We start from the raw sequence: 10322 nt of genomic DNA, 5'->3' as shown, positions 1-10322 counted from the left end.
CCTGGGCACATTCCCCAAAGCCTCGGCTGAGGCTATTTTTTAAATGACGTCATCATTAGTCTCATCATTGTCATCTGGAATGTGTCCCTGTTGACTGTCTCAGGCGATGATACAGCTTTGCTCAGTTTCTAACTTGGTCTTTCCAGTCACAACGGTCCATTGACCCGGAGGAGAACTTCAGCACCCCCAACCCACTCCCATTCCTCACCCTTCTTAGCATCCCTGTTTCTCTCCTCAGGCATCCAGAGGTCCCATTCTATAAAATACCTAATTCCGAAGGGATTCTGGTGCGTTTATTCATGCATTTAATAAGTATTTATTTATCCAGCAACGTGCCAGGCCCTGTTCTAGGTACTGAATATACAGCAGGGAGCAAAACTAACACAAAGACCTTAAGGAATTTCTCTTCTGGTGGGAGAGACAGAAAATAAGCAGAATAATAGATCATAGACATATAGTTTGTTACCAGGTGAAGAGTAGAAAAAATAAAACAGAGAAAGGAGATAGAATGCAAGGGGTTGCAATTTCAAATATTCAGCCAGAGAAGACTTCTCTGAGAAGGCAGCATTTGAAGGACGTCCTAAAAGAGGTGAGGGAGCCGCCGCCAAGACACGTGAGGGGAGGGCAATCCAGGCACCGGGCACAGTAAATGCAAAGGTGCAAAGGGTAGGGGACCGTAGGGGTCCTGATCAAGGGGCAGAGCAGGGGCCAACGTGGCTGCGGGGAAGGCGGGGCAGGCAGACCATGACAGACTTGAGGCTTTTGTTCTGTGTAAGATGAGACGCTAGAGTGGAGGCTGGACACTGAGGGGTATGCGCCTCCTCCTATTAGCATTGTACTGGTATCTGAGGTCACATTGGCTGCTGGGTGGGAGTAGCCTGCGCAGGCGCAAAGGAAGAAGCAGGGAGCCCAGTCAGGATCCTAAGAGATGGGGGTGCCTGAACAGGTGTACAGGTGAGGAGCAAGTGGAATCTGGACTCACTGATGGATGTGATGTGGGGCGTGGGAGAGAGGAGTCAAGGCTGACTCTGGAAAGGGGAGTGGCCATTTACAGTGAAGACGAAGACCTTTGAGCAGCACCGTGTGTGTCCTTTTCAGGGACCTGTAAGAAGATGGTATATGAGGAGTTCTGTTTTGGACATGTTAAATTTGAGATGCCGATTACACATCTAGGCGGAAGACGTCGAGTACTCATTCAGATATATAAGTTTAGATTTCAGAGGAAAATCTAAGCTGAAGATAGTGATTTAGGAGCATTAGTATAATTATGATTTTTAAGGCCATAATATCAAATTATGTTAAATTAATCTATACTGAAGTGTCAAGGACAGGTGCCAGCTCATATTGTCACTTTGTCTCCAAAGAGATACATATTAACAAGTCTTAAACTGAAGGAGTAAATATCTAATGGTGGAAATTCAGGCATTAGCCAGTGGGTGTAGTGAGTATCTTTTCAGTCAAGCGGGCCCCAGGACTCCTGAAATCTCTCTAGAGGGACATACCTCCACCTGGGGTCTCACATAACCCCGGAAGACAGGTGTGCGCATGCGCATACACACTTGTCATTTGCACTTAGAGAATGGCAGAGAACCCAGAGAAAAGAACCCTGAACTTTCACGGAGAGAGGGTTACCTGGATCTCTCCTGGGACGCTCAAGGATCTCCTGGAGCTGAAAGTGAAACACCCCGAAGCCCCTCTCATCCTTGGCAACACCTCACTGGGTGAGTGATTATGACTGTTCTCATGCCATCGTTACTGCCAAGCTGGACTTCTTGTCCCCTACTCGGCTCTCAGTCACAAACACTGCTTTTTAAGGATAAAAATCTTATCTTTTGTAATAAAATATTAAAATATAATATACACTATAAAATATACTATTATAATTAATAATATGATAATTACATATAATTATATTTTATATATAAGTAATATATAGTCTATATTATAACAATATTAAAATTATAATATAAGCAGTATTATTTATATTATATTATATTATATTATATTTATTATATTATATTATATTATATTATAATAAAATGGCCTCTAAAGTTGGAGACCCTGGGAGTATGCAGGGTAACCTTTTGAGATGTGAGGAAAAAGCATTAGAGGGCTTTTTTTGTCCTTTGCTTTATCTTGTCCTTTTTCATATCGTTTTTGTTAAATAGTGAGTAGACATAATAGAATTTTCTAAAATATGTATGGGCATGTTAACAGTGCACATCCAGCTATCACCCACACCCAGTTTAAGAACAAGAACTCTACCAAGAATTTTGAAGGTCCACGGCCCCTCCCAAACTACATCCCTTTCTCTTCGTCTTCGAGGCGTTCACTAGCCTGAATACGGTGCTGATCAGTCTCTTTCCTGTTTTTATAGTTTTACCACATATATTTGAATCCCTAAGCAATATGTCATTTAGTTTTGCCTATTTTTGACCTTTACATGAATAGACTGGCACAATATTTCCTGCTGCAGTTTTTTTTGGGTTTTTTGGGGGTTTTTTTGGTTGTTGTTGTTTTGTTTTTTTCTCATTTGACATTCTTGAGCTGAGATTCAGCCACGTGGTTGTATGTAGCTGTGCTAGATTCCATATGACGAGGGCACAATATGCTCATCCATTCTGTAGAAGGATACAGGGTGCTTTTTAAGTTTTGGCTATTATATATATTCTAATATCTGTCTCCTGGTGCCCATGTGCAAGAATTTTCTAGGAACTTCTCATTCATTTTACTTCCTATTTTTATCTGCATGCAGTGAGTGTACAAATAAATATATATACTGAGAGAGCACGCACTGTAAATGTAGTTGGCTGAGTATTTGGCCACTGCTTTTACATTGATATAGATTTATTTTCAGTTTTGAAATTAGTAACTGAAAATTTTCATGAAAAAGTTTAAATACCAAAAAAAAAAAGGCATTTTCTCTTTCCTAAGTCTTTCTAAAATATATATTTACTTTTTAGGACCTGCAATGAAATCTCGAGGACATTTGCACCCAATTCTCCTCTCTCCTGCTAGGATTTCTGAGCTGAATACGGTGTCTAAAACAAGCGAGGGTGAGTTCCTGGTGTTCTTGTGTAATATCAATCCCTGCACTAAACTTCTATTTGCCGAATAGTTTGGAACCTCCTTATACATTTGTCTTGTTGGGCCTATTTCCAACTGGTCATCATTTTTCTGATGTGATATACATTCACACTATGAAAGTTTACTATCAAAACCTTTACACAGAATATAAGGTATTCGCGTGATATCATTCAAAACCTTGTAGTCACCTGCAGGATTCTTGCCTGTGAAATGTCATGGTGACCTAGAGACAATAAATTTGCAATGTCACTTTGATAGGAAGACAGCAAGAGAGGGCTGGTGTTTTCCATAGGTTGAATGGTCCATTCCAGGGACTAAGGATGTTTGCAGGGGAAAATAGGAGAAATATCGTCTGGCATTCAAATACTATTTGTCTCTTGGGGACAATAGCAAGAGGCCAGGTGGGAGAAAGAACTGCCTGGGCAAGCACCCCCAGTCTCTTACAACATCCTTAAGAGCCCACTATGTGCAGATGTCATCAGGCAAGATGGCTCTAACAAAGTAGAAAGGAAACATACAAGACTTTGTCTTCAAGATGCACAACAATCTTTTGACAAAAGGAACCTGCTTTTATGCCTTTCTTCGTCCCCCAGAGCTTCTAGCATGTGGGTACTATCTATGCATATAAGCGTCAGTCAATGACTTAATGGGAAAAAAATGAATGACTTGGTCAGGAACTTGAATTTGGGATGCAGTGGTAATAATGACTTTCTTAACCTAGCCAACAAGGAGGCTAGGTTTAGTCAAGACTGACTTGCAGGCCACCACGTGTTTATGGGAGTCATTGGTGGGCAGGGGAGGGGACCCGCCTTGGCTGTATCACTGCCATCTAGGAGTCCTGCCTTCCTGGCCTCTTACCATCATCACTGCTGCAGACCAGCAAGCCTCCTGCCCTGGCCTCACCCCTCCTATGTGCAAGGGAAGAGGCCCTTCATGGTTTTGCCCCTCACCCATGGCTTCCCGGCTTCAGCTTTGGGACAATTCAGGTAGCGCACTTGAGTGCCACTCAGAAAATGAGGGACGTGTGTTTAGATTTACCTGAAATCTTGGTGTTGACAGAAAGGAGAGAAGAAGAAGAGGAAATGGTAAAATGGGCGAACTGGGAGTGTAGACAGCTTGTTTAAGCAGCAGGTTGAGAAGAAAGCCCTTCTCCTAACCTCGCCCCAGGCATCACTTAGCCTGCAGTTTTCAAACTTCTCTGAGCACCACAACACTGTCCTCAAATAGATCTTAAGTTAAAGAAGTAAATGGAAATAAGCAGCTCTGTTTGAAGGAGAGGTAAGACTTTTCAACATCCGCACCACCACCACCACCCACCCCCACCCCGGGTCACTGAGTTCCCTATATATGACCCTGAGAGAGCTCTTCAGGGCGCAATTTAAAATCCTCAATGTGACTCCAGGACCTCATTTTATAGGTAATGAAGCAGAAAGGCAAAAAGAAAGTAGACTTGCCCAAGGTCTCTAAATTGGCTGGTGGCCAAGTCACCAAGCCACACATCTCCCATTTCCAAATCAGAGCTCTTTTGGTACTGCCATGTACATCCTCCAGGCCTACCCCAAAGCTGTCCAATTGGCTGTTTGAAGGCATTGCTCAGTTTGGACTCTGCAGGCAAAGTAGAGCCAGATTCGGAAATGTGAGGAAACCAATCCCATGCCTTCCTCAGGCGGGACCTCTTAAAATTAAGGTGTGAGTGCCCTCTAGTGGCCTCCCAGTGACATTTCCCAGGATTCTCAATCTTTTCTTAAGGCTGAAGAGTGAAGGACACAGGTAGGGCAGTAGAGGCAGCTGTGCCCCCCACCCCACCAGCATTCCCAGGACATAAATTTCTGTGAAAGCTTATGTTCATTTAGATTTTGCCTGCTATATTACATACACGTTTAGTTCAGTATACATTTTTTCTCCTCAAGATCTTTAGTATAGTAAACATTCTAGAAAGTCACTGCATCTTTATCTCATAGACCCATGAACTCTGAGAAGCATGGAGTTAAAACAAGATCCACGTTCTGAGAATCAAAACAAGTTAAAGTTCTTTTCAATTCCATTGAAACAGATTTTGCAACCAAAGATGAAATAAAATATGAATAGAAATACAGTAAAAAGAATTTTCTCAGTACAGAGGTATCATGTTGAGCACAAAGTGAGGGGGTAATGTGAGCAATAGAAATAGCCCAACGAAAGTCCCTAAATAGGTTGTCTGGCCTCAACCTGAATTTGAAATCTGTATTTATGAGGACTCAGGCAACAGAGCGGACAGCTGACATTTTACTCTGTCCTCAGGCTGAACTGCCCTTTTCTACCTATGTCAAATAAGAGATCGTCCTGCTGCATGATACTTCTGACCTTAAAAAAGATGATAATGATAATAATAATGATATTTTTGTTTCTGGGTTCTTCCCTACCAGTAAGACTCTGGGTCTGTAGGATAGGAAGAATTCTATGAAGCAAGCTTGGTCTTCCCAGCTCTCTTGTGGGCAAAGATAAGGTCAGAGGTTTTGCAGAAGTTAAAGACCAAACTCCAGTGGAACCTGTGGTGATGGAAGCAACAGACCATGGCAGATGGATCTGGGGTGGGGTACCATGCTACCAAGGGCCTTTTATGAGACTCGGAAGCGGAAACAGGGTGAGGACTCTAGGTTGAGGCATTCCAGAGAGGAGGAGGAGTTTAGTTGCTTTTAGGCAAGGTTTGTTCAGTGTAAGGATAATATGGAGCAGCTAGTGGTTTCCATAATCAATTAGGTTAGCTGAGAGTACTGAAGTAGCTGGGGGCGTTGTGCAGGTACATTGGCAGAGGTGAGGGAAACATGTGTCAAATACAATTTTAATGCTGATTGAAAACAAAGCTATATGGGAAGGTGAAATATTTTCAAAAATTAATCCGCAAGAAGAAAAAGGAATCCTCATACACAGCTGGTGGGACTGCAAATTGGTTCAGCCACTATGGAAAACAGTATGGAGGTTCCTCAAAAAACTAAGAATTGATCTACCATATGATCCAGCAATTCCTCTACTGGGTATTTACCCCAAAGACTTAAAAAATCATATCCATAAAGATATTTGCACACCAATGTTCATAGCAGCATTATTCCCAGTGGCCAGGACATGGAAGCAACTGAAGTGACCTACGATAGATGATTGGCTAAAGAAGCTGTGGTACACATATACAATGGAATATTAGTCAGCTGTAAGAAGAGATGAAATACTGCCATTTACAACAACATGGATGGAACTAGAGATAATCATGCTAAGCGAAATAAGCCAGACAGAAAAAGTTGAAAATCACATGATATCACTTATATGTGGGATAAAAACCTAAAAGCAACAAAGGAACAGGACAAACAGAGACTCATGGACATGGACTATAGACTTGTGAGGGGGTAGGGGGTGAGGGAGGAGGGGGGAGGTAGATGGGGTAAAGGGGGTCAAATGTAGGGGGTAGGGGAGGGTGAAGTGGGTAAAGGGGATCAAATATATGGTAGCTGAAGGAAACTGGACTTTAGGTAGTAAACACACAATAGAATATACAAATGTTAAATTATAACATACACCTGAAAATTATATAATTGTATTAACCAATGTTACCCCAATAAACGTAATTAAAAAAAATTTAATCCACAAGAGAAAAATGAAAGCATAGCCTGCAACCTGATAAAAAGGGACTAACTGCAGTTAGAACCCAGCCCTGGACGTGATCGGACTCTATGTGTTAGTGGTTCGTCCTGCAAACCCCAGGGAAGTGAAGGGTTAATATCTTTATCATGACCAAGTAAACTTTCAGGAATATAAGAAAGACTTTACATTGGAAAATCATTTACTTTATCACATTAACATAGTAAAAGAAAAATCTCATAATCACCTAAATAGATGGAGAAAAAACATTTAATAAAAATTTAACAACCATTTATAATATAAATTCAGAGCAAACTAGGAATGTAAGGGAATGTTCTGAACCTGATAATGAGTGAAGGATTAATTTTAAACAGCCAACTAAGTTATCTCCTGATGGTTTGGGTGACTTCTTCACTTTCAAAGATTGATCTCAAACCTTTACATTTCTGTTATAGAGAAACCCCAAAGACAATGCTAATATCCTGCCAATAATCACAAGTATGTCACAAGTATGGCTGCAATAGTTGTTAAATTTTTTGAATTACTTCCTTGCCACGTAGTAAATAGCATTGCCCTCAAACCTCCTGATTGCTCTCCCATTGCTCCTGCTTCCCTGGCCCCTCTCTGGGGACCCTCGACAGCCTCACGCCCAACGACAGCCAACAGAATACCTGGGGCAGCTCCTCACATGGGCCGTGTTCATTCTGATTTCTGATCGTCCAGAGCCCCTCATGGGACTTGTTGTTGAAGATTTTGAGTATCAAGACTACCATAGAGGTACATATCAGCAGTCAAAGCATTATTGATTTAAGACAATAACCTAAGCAATTGAAAGACTTTTGCCATTATTTTAATGGCATCAGATTTCTCCCCCTTAATTACAAAACATCTTTGCATAGATTCACTGTGGTCAGTCAGGAGGGCGTCATAGAAAGTTCTAGTAAGATCTGCTACTTGCTGGTTGTTACCGTCAGTCCTTCTCTGTAGCTTCTATTCCCTTGTGTTTGTTCAAAAAAAAAAAAAGCGTAGACCAGCCCAGGGGTTTCTAACTCTGACTACAGAGAAGAATTACAAGGGGAGCCTTGTAAAAAGCCCCACACTGAGATTCTGATTTAATTGACCTGGGAGAGGGGCGCATCTATGCTGTTTTTGAGTACCTAGTGACCCTCTGTGCAGCCCGTGTGGAGAGTCACTGCATTAGTCAACCATGAAGGCCCTGGCGCCATGATTACTAGTCAGCTGCTCCTTCACCTACGAAAACAATTTGCTTTCCAGGACTGACAATAGGTGCTGGCTGCAGTCTGGCCCAGGTGAAGGACATCTTGGCTGAAAGGGTTTCTGAGCTCCCGGAGGAGAAAGCTCGGACTTACCGAGCCCTCTTGAAGCACCTGAAGAGTCTGGCAGGCCAGCAGATCCGGAATATGGCGGTATGTTCTCTGGGACAGTTGTCAGGCACACTGCACCTATTTCTTAATCTCACTGAAATGTTGAAATAGGCCTTGGCAGAATCCGTATGCAAAACGGTCTCAGCAGATTGAAACGACAGACACAGTAAATAAATATTTTATAGTTGACAGACATTATTTAATAACATATTTAAAGAAGGAGTCTAAGTCAAGTTTAGTAGAATAGCCAAGTAGCAACATAGGTGGGAAAAGGACTTCATGGTTTTGCTAATTTTATGATAAGACTGCCCAAGAACATAATTTTGTCTTAGGCTGCATTAACAAAAGTATAGTCCCTAAAATAAGGAGGGTAGCCTTCTCTACTCCAGACCGTTTAGACCACAGGTGGAGACAATGCTCACATCTGGGAGGCATACTTTAAGGTCTGGTTATTTTTGACCTCAGAAGAAAGTAGAAGAGACATAGTTGGGTTTTCAAAATACATATGCTCCCTCTTCTACACACCCCAAATGCTGTCTCAGAAATCCATAGGATATGGAGAATCGGGGGAGGCCATGTTTCTTTAGAGAAAGCTCTTCACGTGATTCCAAGATGTTCTCTCCCCCCGTCAAGAACTCTGACTGACACCCTGGAGCCTGGTGAGGAGATGGTGGCAGGACAATGAGGAGTTGGAATCCACACCAGTAGAAGGAACAGCAGGGGTGGGGACAGTCAGAGGATCATGAGAGCTGCCTCCAAATATCTGTACATTACTGAGGACACCTGTGATTTAGTTCACGTGCTCACAAAGGGCAGAAGTATGACTGATACGTGAGAGTCCAGGAAGGCAGATTCCAGCCCAGCGGAAGTGAGAACTTTAAAATCAAGCTCTACATACAGGAATGGAGCCGCATTCCAGCCCAGACTGCAGCAAACTGGGTGGTCACTGTGGATTCCGTCTTGTCGTGGGGAGGAGGGTATTGAGTAGAATGGCCAGTCATTGCCCTCCCAAGTTCTGAGGTGCTACAGGCTCAACCAGATCCCAGGGGAGTCTTCAAGAAGAGGAAAAAGGCCCCCCTCCCACTATGGTGTAGATGCCCAGAACCCTCACATGACACAAATGAAGTGTGGCCATCTCAGAGGTTCTGCGACGTAAAACTGAGATGCTGTGTACTCAAGGCAGGACAGCATCTCTGTAGCCATCACTATTGCCACCTGCACTGTGGCCAAGGCTGAGTTGGAGGTGGTTCGGAATTGGCCACTGAGCCTTGCTGCTTGGGTTTGAATCCCACTCCTGCCCCTTCCTAGCTGGGAGACTTTAGTCAAGTTTTACAATTTCTCTGTGCCCCAGTGTCCTCATTCTGTAGAATGGAGAAATGGCATCAATCAAACTGGGTCGTTATAAGGATAAGCGAATAAATATATGTGAAGAGGTTGACAGCATGTGGAACATACCAAATGGTATGTGAGTGCTGATGACCCAAAGTAGCAGGTGGGAGGGCCCCTCTCAGGCAGAACGAACTCCCGGACAGTGTGAACTGAGCCCCTTCTGCAAAGGAGACCTAGACACCTCTGGACCATTCCACTACCAGAGAGGACCATAAGTGCGTGCCTGTGGGGCATAGGATTTGAGGGGTAGAATGACCCAGGCTGTAACTCTCTCTCCTTAGTCCTTAGGAGGACATATCATAAGCCGGCATTTCTATTCGGACCTGAATCCAATTCTGGCTGCGGGCAACGCTACCCTCAATCTGATATCAGAAGGTAAGCTACCCCAGAACACTCTGAACAGCACCTAGAGATCTTTTGTCTCTCTTTTTTTTAAGAAATTGCTTTAAGTCAGAGCCCAGGTCACTGGCTCTCAATGCACTCAGGGCATGATGATGCATGGGGGTGTCTTAGTGCTCGCTTGTGGCACCACCTCCCACATACACACAACACCCACCGCGGACCACAGCTTGGTCAGCCCTCATGTCAGCCAGGGGTGATGTGCAGAGGCTGTGGCGAAGGCTCTGTGCAGCCTAAGGACAGCTCCCTCCACCTCTTCATGAACCACCCCCCTATGCCCCAGTTGCTCTATGAGAAGCCACAAATCTACTAAAGACACACTGCAGACACTTCAGGCCTTCTGCGGGCAGAAGGAAGACAATGATTAATTTTACGTGCTAGCTGACAGGGATATTCCCTCTTCGTGCTAAAGTACTCCTGTCTCCCCAGAAGGGCTCAGTTCATACACTGCCT

The 10322-nt window shown here is 43.4% G+C and overlaps 1 protein-coding gene across 1 annotated transcript in view; it reads left to right on the top strand.

The window, feature by feature from the left end:
* LOC105298171 (aldehyde oxidase 2) overlaps window positions 1-10322 on the top strand; it is a 79297-nt gene that overhangs the window by 16494 nt on the left and 52481 nt on the right. Inside the window, exons 7-10 of the mRNA XM_023535987.1 lie at window positions 1577-1721; window positions 2964-3056; window positions 7972-8123; window positions 9752-9845. Coding sequence (XP_023391755.1) covers window positions 1577-1721; window positions 2964-3056; window positions 7972-8123; window positions 9752-9845 — 484 coding nt within the window. The remainder of the gene's footprint in view (window positions 1-1576; window positions 1722-2963; window positions 3057-7971; window positions 8124-9751; window positions 9846-10322) is intronic.

This window comes from Pteropus vampyrus, unplaced genomic scaffold, assembly GCF_000151845.1.
Source record: "Pteropus vampyrus isolate Shadow unplaced genomic scaffold, Pvam_2.0 Scaffold146, whole genome shotgun sequence".
Taxonomy (NCBI): Eukaryota; Metazoa; Chordata; class Mammalia; order Chiroptera; family Pteropodidae; genus Pteropus; species Pteropus vampyrus.
This window is presented reverse-complemented; position numbering and strand designations above follow the sequence as displayed.